The sequence below is a fragment of the Diprion similis genome, chromosome 4, assembly GCF_021155765.1.
Source record: "Diprion similis isolate iyDipSimi1 chromosome 4, iyDipSimi1.1, whole genome shotgun sequence".
Classification (NCBI taxonomy): Eukaryota; Metazoa; Arthropoda; class Insecta; order Hymenoptera; family Diprionidae; genus Diprion; species Diprion similis.
The window spans coordinates 26,717,247-26,735,856 of NC_060108.1; the positions used below are offsets into that span (position 1 = coordinate 26,717,247).

At 43.8% G+C, this 18,610-nt stretch overlaps 1 protein-coding gene across 1 annotated transcript in view; it reads left to right on the plus strand.

The window, feature by feature from the left end:
• Positions 1-15,747, plus strand: part of LOC124406051 — a 46,284-nt gene extending 30,537 nt beyond the window's left edge. The window contains exon 4 of the mRNA XM_046881385.1: positions 13,157-15,747. Coding sequence (XP_046737341.1) covers positions 13,157-15,505 — 2,349 coding nt within the window. The 3' untranslated portion in view covers positions 15,506-15,747. The remainder of the gene's footprint in view (positions 1-13,156) is intronic.
• The last annotated feature ends 2,863 nt before the right edge of the window (positions 15,748-18,610 follow it).

Sequence of the window (18,610 nt, forward strand, 5' to 3'; positions counted from 1 at the left end):
AATCGTGTTATCAGATTAATTCAATGTCAGGCAATAGGTGTAGGATTGATTTTTGGGCACGATGAGCTATTAGTCGTTGAAATTGGATAGAATCTCATAAATTCGAAATGAACAAAAGTTGCATAACATTCTAGCCCGTTTCGAGTAATTAATTACTGAACCATTGCCTCGAAAATCAAGCTTCTTAAATTTTTTATCTCGTACAATTTATCCAAACTCTAATCGGTCATCGATTGTAAACCTCAATTTTTAAAGTTTCCCGTTTTAACCGTTTTCCAACTGGACCCAACACTCAATACATTTTCAATCAATAGGAATTCCTACCTTCTCATTTCCTCCATTTGAGCACAGTCCGGGTAAAGAAAATCGATATTTATCAGAGAATACGATGAGATCTCACGTCCCTCTCGGTATATCATTTGAGAAACATCCGCATTCAGCACCACCAACGGAGTTTCTATCTTCTCCCGACTATAACTTCGAGTGATTTACTATGACTTATCAAGTTCCAGGACGTGTCCTACTTATGTAATACCTTGCTGCAGATAGCCGATGGCGTGCTTCGATTATTATAGAAACTATATACACACTAACGTATACGTATTATTGGTATAAGGTACCTGAAAACTCGTGGAGATCGTAAGTCTATTCAACATAATATTAATGGGGGAATGAAGAGCCCCGGAAAATGATTTATGGACACGCGATGTCAACTCTGACTCCTCCTACGGGTCGGCATAAACGCGTCGACCATACGAGGTCAAAGCGTCGATGAGCAACATCATTGGAGCTCGAATCAGTTGATGGCACGTGCTGGACCCGCAGCTTCGGTAATGTCCATTCCATTATCCAAATCGCAGCGTATTTCGTTGCATCGATTATAATTCATCGTCATAATGACCCAAATGCAGCATCGATTGGAATTCACCTCACTGCTGAACAATGGAATGAAACACCTAGACCGTAGCTCGACTCTCGCCTAGCCACCCGGGCGAGGATCGGACTTCCCTATGAAGTTTGTACTACACTGTAGATAGGGAGTCCGTTAAATTAACGGAAATAGTCAGGGCACCCTTCACTTTCCGGTCCCAGATCATCGTCCCGCCTCGCCTCCGTCGCTGATTGAGGGGAGGACCATGCGTACGTCTGTTAGTGTCCAACGGAATGAGCTGGACCAGATTAGATGCTTGCAGGAACAATCGCATATTTTTAGAAATTTATGGACAACTTCGTACTGATTGAAATTGACGTTGAAACTAATTGAAAATATTCCGAGTAATTTCGAATTTCCGATCTGTTAGGTATATGTATAGGTACTATCATTTGCGTTTCCACCTTATACTGAGAAATTTTACGATAATTATAACCATTCCGAAGTTTCACCATTTCGAGTTTTCTACGCTATTCGGAATGATCGGATCCGACGCCATCCTCACTATCTAAACTTTGATCATTTGGGATTTTAACTCGTGATCGTTATGTCTGCAGTGTATCGTATCGTCTGATTAGAAAAGCCACGGTTAAGGAAACTTTAACGAGCAAGTAAACAGGGTTGAGCGGGTTGGTGGATTGAAAATCAAAATTTTTCTTTGTTAATTTCATTACGACGTAATCGCATATCGAATTTTCATCAAATTTATTATGTATTCGAAATACTGAACTTTTAAACAATCAGCGCGGATTAGATATCAATTTTTTGTTGCTGTTTACTTTTTTTCTTACGTTCTTAAGAAAATGATCGTAGCTAAGTAATCCATGAATTTGTTAAATACTCAACGTGCGGATATCTCGTTTATAGAATGAACGAAAAAGTGTCCATTCTTAACACCTCGCGAAGTAGGTATATATGGTGGATTCTGCGTACTGATCCCGATACCAAAATTTTACCGACATTTCAGCCGCGTCACAGCTTAGACACAAACCCTTTTTTGCGGGTGAGGGAAACCCCCACTCTTGTCGACTTTATCGATAATCGGCAAAAAGGGTTTGTGTCTGAGCTGAAATGTCGGTAAAATGTATTGATCCAATCGGTATTGGGATCAGTACGCAAAACAAACCCTACATACCTACTTCGCAACCTCCACACAAGGATACCGACATCGAGAAATAGGGCCCGGTGCTGCGTTACAGTTGGTGGGATAGGACTTAATTATTCATTCGGTGATGGAACGAAGAACAGAGTCGGAGGATGCGTGCCATACCTGCCGGTTATGGGGGCTGAGGAATGGGCCCTTGACTGCCTGCCGGGAACGTGATACAAGGCTGAAACAGGGGTTGCTGGGTTGGTTGGTACGCGCCAACGGCAGAACGTCATTAATCTTCGACAGGCTTGCCCGGATCTCGCATCTATCGGGGCAAACATCACGCGGGTTCCTCGCCGTCAGCCCGCAAGTCACGAGTCGGAATTTCGCGGGAAAACGCGAAGCGAGGAACACCGAGCGCAATAATAAATTGAATTAAATATGAGCGATCTCTTCCTCTTTGGCCGGTTTCGTTCTCTCTGCGAATTCGAAAAATGTATTTCACCAAGATTACTTTTCCCCGGAATTCGTCCAGGAAACCGACGCGATTCCATGCCTTTTTTTTCCTGCTTTTACTCTCATTTTTTATTTATGTACTGAATATAAAAAAGTGTTTCCCCTGATCTTCCCGTCCGATCCCCGCTGTTTCTTATTCTATATTCACTCTAACGCCGCTTTTGAAGCGTTCGCGAATGGCGTCGTTACCCGTTTACGTCCTACAATTTTACGTATTGTATAATATATCGCCAAACCGGCTGAATGGATGGAGGAATTTCACGATTCAATGTGCATAAGCTAGCAATTAACTAGACTGTAGATAATATGTAATTTACAAGCATAAAATTTTGCACAATTTTCTTTGCCACATCCCTTTTTCTGCCCTCTTGTCACCCTGCGAACACACGTTGAACTTCTTTCCCGCAACCAATTATAATTTCCGTAATTGAAACAGTTTTAATACCCGTGAATAGAGAGCGATGAGTTAAAACAGAAGCAGGCATGTCGTCCGTTTTTTTTTTGATCCCATTGCTTTGGGTGAATCACATTTTTTCCCTCAATTATTACACTGTAACAATTCTGTAACAAAAATGGCCAGAACAATTTCAACTACCATATAGAAGAGATCAACCATTACACTGCGATTCTAAATAAATCAGACATCAGTTTTACACCGAGTATCCTAATCTCCAAAATCCAAACAATTTCGACAAATTTAATTAGGCGTGAGTAAAAACAGTATAGAAACTATTTCTATTAGAGCACAAGCTAATAATTGAACTGTATATCTTGCATTCCCGCAACAGCTGATGATAGCAGCAGCAGAACTTCCATGTTGATTAAAAAGTCGAGAGGTTTCTGTCAGCTACGGGAACACTTGCTGTATTTCACGATATGCAACATACAAGAAGAACAAGCCTTATACACACACGGACAGATTTTTACGATCAATGATTTAATTCCACTCATCTGTTATCTTCGTATACAACGCGGGGGCCCCGGAATGGATGACGTATAGTTGAGCCAATTTCATCTCTGGCCGATAAACTAAATTGCGAGGGGTGTAACGCCTGTTGTGTTTCTGCAAATTTTGCACGTAACAAAAATAAAAAAAAAAAAACAAAAAAAAAACGAATGTCCTACGTCTCACAGTTCGTGATGTTAATTAAATAGTCTGGAGTGCGATTACAGCATTTCTATTATTATTATTATTATTATTATTAATGTTATTATTATTTTATGTGGGAAGCTGATTCATTGCTTAAAACTTTTTTCATCTCAATTAACTGGCATGCTGGCCACCTGGCCTGCACATTCCAACAGCTCCTAGTTTCAACTCGTTTTCTAGATTGAAGTTTCGCCATCTGGGAAAGGGGACTGCAGTGTAAAATTTTCACGCATTTTGTCTAATAGAACCGTCGTCTCGCGACCGTAAATTAATGAATGCATGTAAAATTTTAACGCCGTCGCTGTCGCCAAACCAATTCCTCGAGATGATCTATCGCGAGGTGCAGAGACGGATCCTTGTGTGAAATCGCGATGAAACTGTTTTTCCAAAAACAGAGTTTGATTTTTTCTTTTTTTTGGATAACGTAATGCTTCGTCCCACGAAGACCTCTGTAATGAAAGGGATGTGTAAAAAAATGGGGAAAATAAGGAGCTGGCGAAAATCGTCATGACAACGAGAGCTACATTTCCATTCCATGCTTGGCAAACTTCAACGACAAGTGAGTCTGAGGACGTGCAAACAACGGTGAAGTATCTTTGCACACATCCCCCTCGATCCTGCAGCAGTGATAAGTCAACGATCATTCAGTGCTTCCAGAGAAGGTCTCGACTACGCTCGTTGGAGTTGGTTGAAAAGGATCAGGAGAAGGGGTGAATAATGAGCGTAGAAGAATTGGCGACGTTTGAAACGGGGTTATGTGATAATATGTTCCGATACGCATTCTTTTGCAGCTATATCGAAAGTGCTTGAACGCCACTAAACGAGGCATAGCATATACAAGCTGATATGTGGGCACTTTTACGATATAAGTTGTAGGTATATCTTCCCTTGTTGATGATCGTGTCTCTCGGCCCTAAAGGTAGTTTTACGAGGAAACGTTATACATATACATTTGTGGTATAATAATAGTTTACGCCGCGAAACACTAAGGGAAAATTTATATATCCAAGGCTTGCCTATCTGCCGCTGTATAGTCGTAATATTTTCACTTTTATCTTTATACTCATTTCATCGTTGTCGTTCTCGTCTTCGGTCCACAACGAATGGGCGAATTGAAGAAAAAGAGGAAAAAACGCAAAGCAGTGAAAATATCGAACAATCACGCGCGCACGCGCCCTAACACGCTAAAAAAGACAATGCGATAAACAGAATTGGGGTGCAGTTCAAGGGTCGCGAGCCTACCGCCCACCCTCCAATATCGATAAGGGAAATCGTTGTTTGCGTTGTAACAAATGACAGATCTTTCAAATTAAGAACGGGCCGCAGCAGGGGCGGGGGGGAGGGAGAAGGAGAAAAGGCTGATGGGAACAAAAGGCCTCGCCGTAGCGAACTCCGTTCAATTTCTGTCCCGCGGAATAATCAAGGGAATACGGTAGGATTATCAATATAGAATCAAGCGGTAAGATCGGTGCTGAGTTTCAAATCGAGCAATCCGATTGATCAAGATTTTCCGGCGGGGGGGGGGGGGGGGACTCAAGGGGTGAGAAATTCGATATCTATACAATATAAAGCTCGACAGGAAGAGAAAAAGGAATACGTACCCACCAAACGAACACCGGCACTTTCGATGTACGTACTAACATTAAAAACGCCAAAGATGTTGTGTTTTGTGGTTATATATATGTATTTTATATATTATGTATTATATGCTTGGGTTCAATAGGTCGTAATACAAATACATATACAATCGCCGCATCATCCGCCCACTTTCGAAACGCGAAAGTATGAAGATAGCTTCCTAAAGCAATTTCAAACCAATCGTCGAATCGTGGTCGTGTCAAATCGTTCGGAATAAGAGAATAAAAACACGCACACACACGTCTGCGCGTACTTCGCACTCTTGTGAAATTTGTTTTTCACATCTCGTTCGTTCGGAGCTTATTTCCATATTCTTTGGGAGAAGAAAAAGATCCGGCATTCCGTCAGTGAAAATCTCCACAGCGTCATGGGTTTGAAATTGGAACACGCTGAAGTTAGCCAAAACGGAAAGTAACCGTCACGCTCATCGCCGGCCAATCAGCATCGGCGAAAACGAGCGCAGCCTCGATCTCATTGGTCAACGTTGAATTACTGCCGTTTGAAATCTGTATAAGTTAAACTGCCGGAGCTGGAATATTCCGTATCCGTGAGAACCGGTATTCCAGTGTGAATGGAAACGTGCATACGTCAGCAGTGACGGGACGCAGGGATATACAAGGGAATCGTCGGAAAATCTACACTCTGCCCCTCGTGAAAGTCGATGATGCTTGCTATCGTGTATCTCGAAAAGTATTCGTGTTGGGGTGAGGCGAAAAGACGAAGAAGAAAAAGAAGAAGAAGAAGAAGAAAAAGAAAAAGAAGAAGAGACGACGGAAAGTGATGTAAAAATGAGTTTGGCTCGACTGCAGGGAGAATCCAAGATGGGGGAGGGAGGAAGAAGGGAGAACGAGCGACTCTGGCCGCCTCTGAACGAGCTACATTGAAAATCAATGAACTTCGAAGTGTGAGGCATGAGTATTTATAGCCCCTACTCTGTACCTTATTCGCATCTGTAGCTGTAGGTGTATATTCGCCAGTATTCACCGACGCCCTGTACGCCTGTATGTCACACACGTTATACAATTTCTATTCTTCTGGCTTCGATTCAGAAAGATCTCGGGGACACGTTCATCCCTTTTTCTCCCCCTTTCTCCTCCCCTCTTCCCCTCTCAGCCCCGAGACAAAGGGATGTTCGAAACTCGTTATCGGTTTATCCTTTATCCCCGCAAATCGAACAGGTTATATACAATATTCCCTCAAAAAAGATTTGTGTACCAAAGTGTTTTCTGGCTCGACGTGACGAGTTTTTGGCTTTCCAGTACACAAAATCTTTACAAGTTTTCTATTTTCTTGTTTCACAAATGCGTGGGTAGGGAAGTTCACATATGATTCATTGAACAAATAATACGAATTAGTTATGTCTGATTTTCAAATTTCACAAAGACCGCAAAAGTTGATAATCAAAAAAAAATCGAGAATTACTGAAACTCTGCAAAGGAATCGAATTTCTCTAACAAACCGTATTTCCAATTTTTCTGAATTTATAAATTAAGAAATTACATTTGCAGGGGTTCAATCATTTTAAATTAATAACGAAGAATAATTTTGAGAAGTGTTCTTAAAACTTATCTAGCACGCGTCAAATTTTCGGGACGATTACTCGAGTCAGGAATGTTCTTTCCGGTCTGAGGCGAGGGGTGGGTGGGTGAGTACAGGGAATAAAATATCACCGTATTAGCTCGATGTATTGCGGGAATTTGGTCGAACTAAATTACGCCAACGAAGCGTATTCGGCTTCGTTATACCAGACACATAGAGATATATCCAGTTTCCCGGCTTACGCGGGATCTCAAGAGAATTGGCTTTGCAGTCCCGCGCGTCGTCTCTTACCTCCTTCGACATACACACATACCTATAACTATACACGCGTGGTATACATTTCCACCCGCGTCGTCTAAGCTCTATTCAAAATCGCTCCCAAAGCCATGACACTGTTCCTATACTGGGTTTCCGGCATATCAGGAGGCGCCATCTGGTGGTGAATATTCACCACTCTGAACAACTCGAATAATAATTAATTCAACTGCATGATTCGAGCTTTGCCTTGAATGAGGATAATTTTTTACCCGGTATCAAAGCAACGAAAAAAAAATCGGGGCCTTACAATTTTTTCACGAAATTTTTTAGACCTTGGAACTTGTGTTTATAACCTCAAACGATCAGCTGATTACTAACTCCTACGCCATTTTTCGCATCTACCGCGAACAAAGAATGGGAAAAATGTGAAAGCACCTGCAAGAATTCCTTGTGTATGTACGATGTATGGTATGTACATTCCTATATTCATATCCTGATTATTATGCACAGTTGGCTACCTTTCAATACGTGCGACTCGGTTTTCGTCGTTGCTAAGGAAATTCGAGGCCAGCTTAATGCTTCGCGGAGCTTTTAGCGGCGGGCAAAGCACTTCGCAAGATCAAGCCATCTGCAGCGCAGCCAACGGCATGGCGGAGAACTCGCAGCCGTTCAGGTTCACACGTCAAGTTTTCTAATCCGCTGATCGGACCAAGTTTCGAAATGCCTTCCAGGAAAGTATCTTATGTGCATATATAAATATATATATATATATACCTTTGCACGGTGTATAAACTCTACCAGCGAACTTGATCGCCTCGATATCGCTGGAATCGATTTCACCTGAATGAAACTTTCAGTACGGTTTATTGTATTGTTCTTCAATTGCGGACGTTTTCAAGATCTGAGAAAAGCTCACTAACCAAAGCTTGATCCTGGCTAGAGTCACTCTTTCCTTTAAAAAAAAAAAATTCGAGTTGCCAGGGTGGCGCTGTACGCAGGTGATGTGAGTCGTTTTCCCCCTCTGGATGAATAAATTCTTTATAGCTGAAATATTAAAAGGGTAAAGTGGAAAGCGAGGAGTCGTTAACACCGTTAAACGTCGTTAAGCTGTAGCCGCCGCTCCTCCGTAGCCCCGAAGCATTTTCTCCGAGAGAAATATCTCCTCTAATGTTAATGAGCAGCCTTGAGACTGGTTTCCCACGGCTCGACTCTACAGCGATGTACTCTGCGGAGATCTTTTCGAAACTCCCTCCCTCAAGTTCGAGGATTCTCCCGGCTCTCCTATCGACCTCTCATCCCTTCGTTGCGCAAGAAGTCAAACAGCAACTTTGATGTTTATCCGAGTGTAACGCGACTCGATAACGACTAAAAGGGTGTCTAGTTTGTAAATTATTATAACTCGCTACATACCCCCGGGCGTAGGCTTAAGCCCTTTCGCAGATGCTTTTCACCCCTCAAGGTACCCTTAAACTATCATTTTTCAGCTCAACTCCATACCGTAGTAAATCGATTTCCCTTACTTCCAAAAGGCTGCAGCTCTTGATTAATCATGTTGGATTTTCAAAAGGTGTACAAAAATGGAAAAGACAAAACAAGAAAACACCTCAGGGCAGAAGCTCGAATATTCTGAACATAAAAAATTTGATCAAATGTGAAAATTGTGGAGGAACCATATTCAATTGCTGATACACACATTCTGGGTAAATAATTTTACGAGTAGACCAGACATTGAACTGTGGAGAAGGGACCGCGACAACTTGAAAACGCAGTGGAATACCGTGAAAGCCTTGCCAGCTGGAGGATCCCTAGTAACATACGAGACACCTGTGCACCGAGGAAAAAGGGTGTAGCAGTCTACCGTCCCGAGAATGAAGATAATAATTTCATTTATATACTCGGGTTGCAGGGTAGTGCCGAGCTTTTGCCTCTCTGGTTGGAAGTGAAAAAGGAAGGCAAAAAGCTTCAGCTAGACGAGATTTGAATTTGTCTTTCTCGCCAATATTATAATTCCCGCCTCTATTCGGCAGGTTATACGATTTTTGTGTCTTAACGTAAAATTTCATAGCCTAACGCCGCGAAATTCTACAGGCCATTTCGCAATTATTCTTCAGGAACAGAGAGAAGGTATTAACAAGGCATCATGTTCCGATTCATTCTTTCCGGGGCTTCCACCAGCCAAAGTTTACATAAGTGTGCTTGAATTCTTGAAGCGGAGTATTCAATGCGATATATTTCAGAGGAAACACAGACGGAATCAATATTTGCTGTATAGGTATACCAACTGGAGCTATTCACCCTCCGGCTGCTAAGGTTTTATAATTTTTCAGCGTCCCAGGCGCGTTCAGCCGGCTCCTCGGAGTCTGCCGTATATCCGAACGGACGCTGGTCTCATCCTCACGCGAAATTTCAACATATTATTTCATCCTGTTTTCGGGGAAAATTAAATCGATGGCTAGAGTGTATTTGGAATAAGTTATACGAGACGATTCTCGTTTCGTAGAAGCAGAGGAGTTTTTATTTCGCGTTTGTTACATAGTGTAACAAAGATTAGAAATTAAAACCACGTTTGATGGAAATCGAATGTTTATCTCCGACACAAAGGCATTGAAAACCGGCGCTGAGTACTTTGCATCGGTTCACCGCATGGGGTAAAATAACAACCGAGAGTTGATTTCGAATGTTTTCGATTTCCGTTGAGCATTCCTCAACCAATAGACCATGGAAGTAAAGCAAAGTTCAACTCTTCTGAGGGAATACGTTGTAGAGTTTTCTCCACTGATCTATGAACCCTCTCTTCATGATAGAAGCGGACTCCACATTGGGTTCCAGAGACTTTCGCCCAAAAAAACGGTGTCTTCAATCACGTGAAACGTTTGCATGAAATATTCGAGTTTTGGGAGAAGAAAGAAAGAAAGAAAGAAAAAAGGATAAAAAAAATAACACACTTGGCTGAGTAATCCTACGATGCGACGATACATCAACGAACTCCACTATGAAAATTTTTTGCTCCTTCTCCGCAAGCTTTGCACCCTCGGCAGCCAAAGGAGCCTCGGATTTCTTGTGTCCTGGAACACTATTCGAGTTTGCCTAAGACTTTGCTAAGAGCGAAACGCGGATCAGGTCAGCTTTGATTGCTGTAGGTAGCTGATGGCGTGCAGGGGGGAGGGGGGCTGGGAAATATTGAATTTGCAGTGGGAAGCCGCAGCGCTTAATTAGCGTGGAACCGCGCAACCAACGCGTCGGATCCATTCAACTAGCTTGGCAATTACCCGCGCAGAAATTAGCTCAGAGCGTTCTGCAGGTGTTTCGCTCTCTCTTGAGCCCGCACCCTCGCTCAGTCGTCTCGAGTCGAGGAGATAGGGGTGTACATTATGTATACGCACGGGGGTGAGCGATTGCCGTCGCACGATATAACGCACATGCAAGATACAGGGAAGATTGCGTACGGCTGCTTGCCGGAGCTCATTACGCTTCCATTGCCAGGTGACGCCTGAGATAAATCGGTGCTCCTGAAATCGAGTCCTTGGAAGGATCAAGGCCGTGCTCTCTCTCTCTCTCTCTCTCTACTCATTTCAAACCAACTGCAGATGGCGAAATGCAGATTTGTTTGGCTGAAAGGTGAGCATGTCCCAGCAGCTATCATCAATAGTTGCCGATGATCGATGGTGAACTGAAATCAGTTTCAAAAGGTCCGTATATTCCATGCCTCCGCCTTTCGCAATGTTTCTAGTACCTGCACTCTACGCGAGATGCCGACAACTTTCAGAGGACATCGATTTTTATCACTGAAGAAAGCACGTGTAAAAGCTTTCCGACTTACACTGCATATCATATTTTTCCAAGGATGGGCAAAGTTTTCTTCTCAAACTCCGTAAACGAGACGCGACGGATTTTACTTTGATGTGCAGTAGCTGGTATACATTTAAAAATATACCAAATTTATTTTATTTCATTTTTACAAACTGAAACGCGGAAATTTTGCTAATTTATACTTTTTCTTTGCCAGTAGCAGGGTTGCGTTAAATTTTTTTTTTTTTTTTTTTTTGTATTTTTTTTCCGGTAACGTGGTATAATCCGTTTCTGCAAGTAATCGCCGTATTAAGAGCTCTTGGAAAATCCTCTCGTATATCGGCGATACAGAAACTGCTGGGAAATTAAACAAAAACATTAAACGCGTACGGTAATATTTAACCGGTTCCATTGCACGCCCTAACGATAAATAAATTTAATATTCTACCACCTACAGGGTTAATTAAGTCGAGGAATGCCTCGCACAGCATACCCAACTCATACCCATACATACAAGCTAGCTGCCAACGTGTCATTGCAAATTACAATTGAAGCTTACTCTAATTAAATTCCCATACTGATTAGTTGCTATTATTTTATCACCGAATTTACACGTTCACACAGGGATGAAATTATGCTGAAATCCGACATTGCGCACAGAAAATAAAAATAATGACGGTGTTTGTTTTTCCTTTTGAACTCTGTTTTATTCCCGCGGACATTTCACATGCAAATAAAGAGAGAGAAAATATTTACACTTCGTGCAGTAGGTGAATTTAGTTAGTCCATCAGTGTCGTTTCCTCCTGATTTTATGCAGTTAAATACACTCAAGAGTTAATTTTGACGGTCGTATATAATCTATGATGCCAAAAGCTTTCCTCGTGACATACGATATTAATAGCAGCTAAATGTCTCGGTAAATGTGGATTTATGCCTTGCATAAAACAGTGTGCAACATGCCGCATATATTCGGGGTAAACTGAGTGCATTATTGCATGGCAATATAGCCTGATTTTTTTTTAACGGTGAATAGAAAGGACTGATGACAATTCTGACCGCAGAAAAATTTCCGACAGTGCAGAATATACGGTAGTAATTTCTTAATTTCATTCCATGTTAAAGAATTTCACACCGGGCAATCGAAGGTGCAAGTTTTAGTCGCGACGGCGGAAAGTCATAAAGTCTTTCCGCTTAAAACTTTTTCATTTTCGTCTCCTTCTTCTTCCATTTTATCTTTTCTATTTTATTTTCATTCTTATGCCAAAAGTTTGAATGTTTTATACCGGCATTATACAACTGAATAAAGAAGCCGCGAGATCGACTACACACGAGTTTAAGGTGTATAATATAGGTATATACCTACCTCTATATATATGTATACCGTAGCGAAAAGTAACGCGGTTGCGAATTCATCCACACTTGTCATCCGGCAGTGGTAAGTGGATACAAAGTTTTGACGTGGCCACCCGGGGTTAAACCAAAAGTTTTCCAGTTCATTCGAGGAGGCCGAGTCTTTTCTACCGTATACTACCCGAACCCTGGAACTTTAACCAGACAAACTTTTTCGTTCATTCTCTGCAGAACTGGGAACACTTTTCTGTCAAACTATATTTTATTCCCCCTCCATTCCTCTCGTCAGCTGCTCACACGCACGCTGTGCATACATACATACTTCAGAGAATAAGTACGTGTTGTTCCAATTCTCTACATGCTTTTTTAGCCCTAAAGGGTCCTACCTAAATTCACCTACCACGTATTTTACCAGAGCTGACAATGTTAAATTAACATTCCTAAGACCTACGTACATACCAAAGGTTCAGGACTCTACGTGTCAAGTGCTTTTTTTCACCCTTAAAACCACGGACAGTATTTTAAACGCGAAATATCAAGTTCACATCTCGCTAGGAAGTTTGTTTGAATTTTGAAGTACTGTACAGTCCGTGAAACGTCTTGAGACATAGTCTAAGATCGTATTACGAAATACATAATTGTGTAAATGGGTTTTCTTAACTTTTAATCGTCAACGTAATGCAAAACACTTTTCAAGAGACACCAGCCACTCAAAGAGTTTCAATAGATCGTTGGAAGATCATCTGAGTTTCTATCTGTCAAGTACGATGTAAATTAATAACTCTAAGTGCGTTGACTTCACAAGTCTCACAACCTCTTATAGTGCAACCTGCACGAGCATAAGTTTGGAAATAAGACATGACTAAACGGTATACGTGTAATTCTGTTCCACAGATCATAGATGGAAACGCGAAGACAGAGGTCAGCAACAGAAAGGACCCAGGAGTCTTCTGCGGCGAGTCGGAGCAGCCGCAGACTTTCATATCGGAGACGAGTTTCGTGCGAGTTGTTTTCCACGCGGACAATTTCACCGATCAAACCTACTTCAGCTTCGATTCCCGGGCAGAACAGCAGACCGAGGTGTATCTGAGGTACGGTCAGCACCCCGAGCTCTACCCGAACCGAAGAGGCGAGGTCGTGCCTGGAAGCTACTGCGAGCGGGTCTTCAAGGACTGTAGGTTGCAGACATGCTACGTCCAGAGTCCGGCCTACCCGGGAGTTTATCCCCGCGCCCTGCACTGCAAGTACCGACTCAACACCAGGCTGCCCTTCATAAAGCTTTACATCGAGAACGAGGAGTTCAACATAGACGGGCAACGGTGCGAGAACATAATGACCTGTCCCATGCGCCCGATAAGCTCAGGCTCCCAGCACTGTCCCTACGACTACATCCGCGTCTTCGACGGGATGAACGAGACCAGTCCAGTGATCGGGACCTTCTGCGGAATGGGGAAGTTCCCCTACAGCATCATCGGCACGAGCGAGGATCTCTACGTCGAGTTCGTCTCCTCGCCGGCTGGCCCGCTGCTCAACACCGGGTTCCACTTCAACGTGGGGAACTGGCCCGGCCACGTCGAGACTGCCGGAGTGAAGAACGGCAGCTGCGATTGGCTTCTCAGCAGCGAGACCCTCGGCGCCGGCGAGGGGATATTCCTGTCGGTGGCCCATTGGTATCCGCCTCACACGAGCTGCACCTACTTACTGAAGGGCCGCCCAGGGGAAATCGCCAGGCTGTACTTCCCCAGCTTCCGGGTTAACCGCATCGAGTCACCCATCCAGCTGTACGACGGCGACTGCGGCGAGAGTCTCACCCTCTACGACGCCGACTGGCCGGATGATGCGAGGATCATAAAGACCTTCTGCGACACCTTTAGCAGGCCGATGGAAAAGCACGACTTCGTGTCGACTTCGAACGCTCTATTCGTAAGGTTCGAGAGCAAGACCGGAAGCTACTCGGGTAGCTCGTTGTACTACTGGGCTCACTACGACTTCTTCAACGCGACGAAGTTCGGCGAGCCTGTGCCGAACACCGAGTGCGACGAGACCTTCGCAGCGTGGAAGGCCCAGACTGGATACCTCCGCTCACCACTCAACACCCTCGTCTACAAACGGCCCGGCGATCCACCGGCCGACTTGACCTGTACCTACAGCTTCATCACCGACAAGCGGCTCTTCGCTCGCGTCATACTGACCGTGGAAGCGGTCACCTTCAAGGACCATCCTTACGCCCAGTGCGGAATGTGCTGGGACAGTCGAGCCGACCGGATCATCGTCAAGGAGCCGCTACCGGGGTCCGGAAAAGGGAGCTGCGTTTGCCGGCTGGGAAACGGTTCACCGCCGCTGAGGATCGTCTCACGGGGTGAAAAGCTTGATCTGAAACTCCTGGTGGACGGGGCTCACGCCGCGGCCAGCTACTTTAAGCACTCTTCGCCGCTCTTCGAGGCCAAGTACGAGTTTGCGCACAGTCCGCTATGCGGTCCGGCTCTTTTCCCCGCGACCACCGACGGCGAGATTGAATTTCCCCATTACGAGGCCCTCGGCTACGTGACTCCTCCGCGGTCGATCAAGTGCATCTGGGAGCTACGCGTGAATCCGGAACGAGACCTGTGGCTTCACTTCGACAAGATAAAGTTCGCTTCGCGCTCCTGCGAGGACGGCAAGCTGGATATATTCCTGCCCGGGATGACCGAGCCTTACCTCGGAATCTGCGGTGAGAACGTCAGCGTCGTCAGAGAGATGCCGATCCTCTCAGCTGCCCAGCTCGGCCCCGTCGGTCCCATTTCCGAAACCCAGGACGACGAGCCGCCCGCCGTCATCATCCAGTTCACCGGCTCGATGGCGCCCGCCAGAGCGGCCTTCAAGATCGCATGGACGGAGCTCTTCCACCTTCCTCGCGACGGATCCGGAGCTCTCAAGACCCAGAAGCTCGAGGACTGCGGCTTCCGGTGCCCAGGTGAGGCCGGATGCATCTCGGCTCGCCTTCTCTGCAACGGTGTCGTCAACTGCCCGACGCCGACTGGCACCGCCTTCAACGCCACTTTCCCCGAGGCCGATGACGAGGCCCCGGAAACTTGCGGAGGGCCCGTTGCCGGCGACGGAAGTGGCGTCGTTGGGCCCGCCGGGTGGGCCGGAGCTGGACTTGGTGCCGGACTCGCCGCGCTTCTCGGACTCGCCTGTTTCGTTGCTGTTTGTCGACTTTGTCGACGCCGCGGAAGGTCCAGGGACATTCACGTACCTTACTGATCGTCGGGTTACCCTCAATATCATTCTACAACGCGAACGTAACGCCTTTGTCACGCGATACTATATGGATGCATGTAGGTATGTCGGCCGTGGCGCCGGCACACCATCGATACCCTGACTCTTCTCTTCCTCGGTATACATACTACCTTGCGGTATGGCAATTGCGCTACAAACCGGATTTCGTATCGTACGAGTTGATTTTTATTATTCCAAAGCATGCGGATCAGTTCGGGTATATTTATTGGAATCGTCTTTTATTGTGGATAGTAGAACAGGTACATACATTATTGATTATGTTTGATGATTTTATGTAACACGAGTAATTCGAAACCCCAAGAATTACGATCTGCAACCATTAGAATTACAAACTTAGGTTATGTGGCGATAAAATGGCGCCGACAACCAGGCTCTGACGCCATGAGGACATTTTCCAATTCCAAGGTAAAATTTTTCAACGCTTTAGTTTCTCCCAGTGTATTGATCCAATTGTAGATTCAATCAAATTGAACAATCCGAGCTCTAGTCGAGTTGAAATCGGTTAGAACGATGAAATCGGAGCAACGAAAATTTTTCCAAAGCAGGAGAATCGTGGAATTAAATACATTATAATCTTATTCAGCTCTATCTTTTTGTCTATAGAACTTAAAAATTTTGCATAAAAAAATTCGAATCCCGTGTTCATTTTCGAACGAGCTTTCACGGCAACCGCAGGCGGATTTTTAGCTCTATATTATTGGATGTGCTTTGTTATCTTTCATGTACCTATTACAAGGCAGCAGATATCGACATTCGTCGATGACACATTTTCTAGTTCACGCAATAATAATCGATCGTTGAACGAACAGTATAGATACCTACAAGTATATGCATATACGTATATTTACATGTATACCACCTGTATAACAGCGATGGTATGAAATATGGATGAATCCGTGCGCGAATACCGACTAAAATATGAGGACACAGGGAATTCTTTTTTCTTTAGCATTCGTTTTATTTCGTGCTTGGTTATTTGTACATTTTTTTTTTCTTTTTCTTTTTTTTTCCACATTCCTGCCGAGCAGCAACGAGGGAGGGTGAAAGAGATGGCTTCGTTCGTTCAAATTGTAAATGAAAACACATTTGTGAGTATGTGACATCTGGGACGGTCGTAAAACTTGCTCGTGTCATATGCGACTTTCGTATCGACGTACATACGTATACCTACGTATTACGTAGGTATACCTATATACATACATTATACCCATGTATGAAATGCGTTCGCGTACGTGAAAATATGAAATTTCGTTGAGAGGGAGAAAAAGGATTTGTGAATTGTATCGGAACGGAATGAGTATATGAAAAAGGAAACACGCGATGATTCCGAGTGCGTCTGGGTGTGTATAAAAACTCATTGTCATTATACGTATAATCGTTCTGCAAGCATACTATATATGATTTACCTGTATACCCAAACCTGCAATGTAAACGAAAAAGGGAGAGGAAAAAGAAAGAAAAAAAATATATACATATATGTATATGGAGAAGTCGTAGGAAGATTCGACGGATGAATGGATGTAAGAGGGTGTGAAAAATGTCCGTGATATTCCCTTTATGAATTTTCTACGGCGTTTAACGATCCCTAATGGACCGTAAGGCTAAGGTCCTCGATATTGTAGTAGCGTACCTACCTATAACCGCCCCATATAGAAGAGGGGAGGACGAATCGACGAATGCTAATGTCAAATTTATGCCCCGAAACGCGGGCAATAATGATTCAGGAATCGAGCAGCAATCAGTCCTCCTCGTCAGGTGAATTTATTCCCACCCTCTCTAGATCCACGACATTAAGCACTACGGTGGGTGTGCGCAGAGTGGCGGAGACACGATCAGACAAGCTTTTAGGAGAATTGTCAATGCCTGACAATGAGGAGAGGAGCAGCACCGGCTTAACGCCACGGTATTTCTATTCCTTTTTCTTCCCTGTCTATTTTCCCATTCTTTAAAAGCGACGGGTTTACAACAGATGCAGAAATTCGTGCGAAATATTAACAAAAATTTCACGCTTGTAAATAGCCAGTGTTTTTAGTAGAATGTAGGACAATCATAGCCGTATACAGGATATTATATGTATAAATAAATGAATTAATATAGAAATATAAATAATATATATATATATATAAACTATGTATATGATAGATTATACAAATTATAATGTAACGGTGTGTAATTACTCTTGTACACCATTGTAACGATATGATTATTATATTTTTTACTAATAAATAACGAAGCGCGTTTACGGTGCGCAGTCGAGCCAGGTAAATCAGTTACTGTACATCGGATTTTATACACAGTCCTCGTTTGGTGTATTATAGCCATGGGGGTACGGTCTTTGCATCGATATCCCATCCCGTTGCGAAAGGGCAATCAATTTCTTGCCTCAATTCCGCTTATGAATAAAGCTGCGGAGCGAGCACGATGAGGCGGGTGAACCTAAATGTCCTTGCAGATACTTACAACGGGCGTCGCGTGCATAGTCGAGGGTCTTCTTGTTTCTGTCCTTCCGAAGCCGGGACTAATTTCAAAGCGGAAATTGCTTTTATTTAAATCTTATGTTAAGTAACCCAATTTGGACGGTCGGACCGAGCCGACGAGAAATAAGCAAACCGAATGCCCACCTCCGAGTAAAAGTACGGCGTACGAATCCTCCGCGTTGACGCGACGGCATAAGAAACTCCGCAACTAATTAACTAGAATTCTACTAATGACGGAGACGTAGAGAGTGGCAATAATTAAGACTGCGCGGAGAATTCCTCTCGTACTTACTTCATTTTCAATAAGAAGCATGCCTGGGTTGAAAATCTTTTGTACCTACTCGGGAGAGTGGAAACGCTATAATACCTACAACTGCAGCAAAAAAATAAAATAAGAAATACAGAATGTTAAATTCGTACATTTCAAATCAAGCTTTATGTGGGTATACTGCGAAAGGCTGAGTCGCGTCATAGCTAGACTCTCGATTCCATTAAATTGAATTCACTTTGGCAACTTATACGCGTACACAGTATACGTTTTGATGCAGTATCTACGTATAAATATGCATATGATGCAGACCAGGACCGTCCC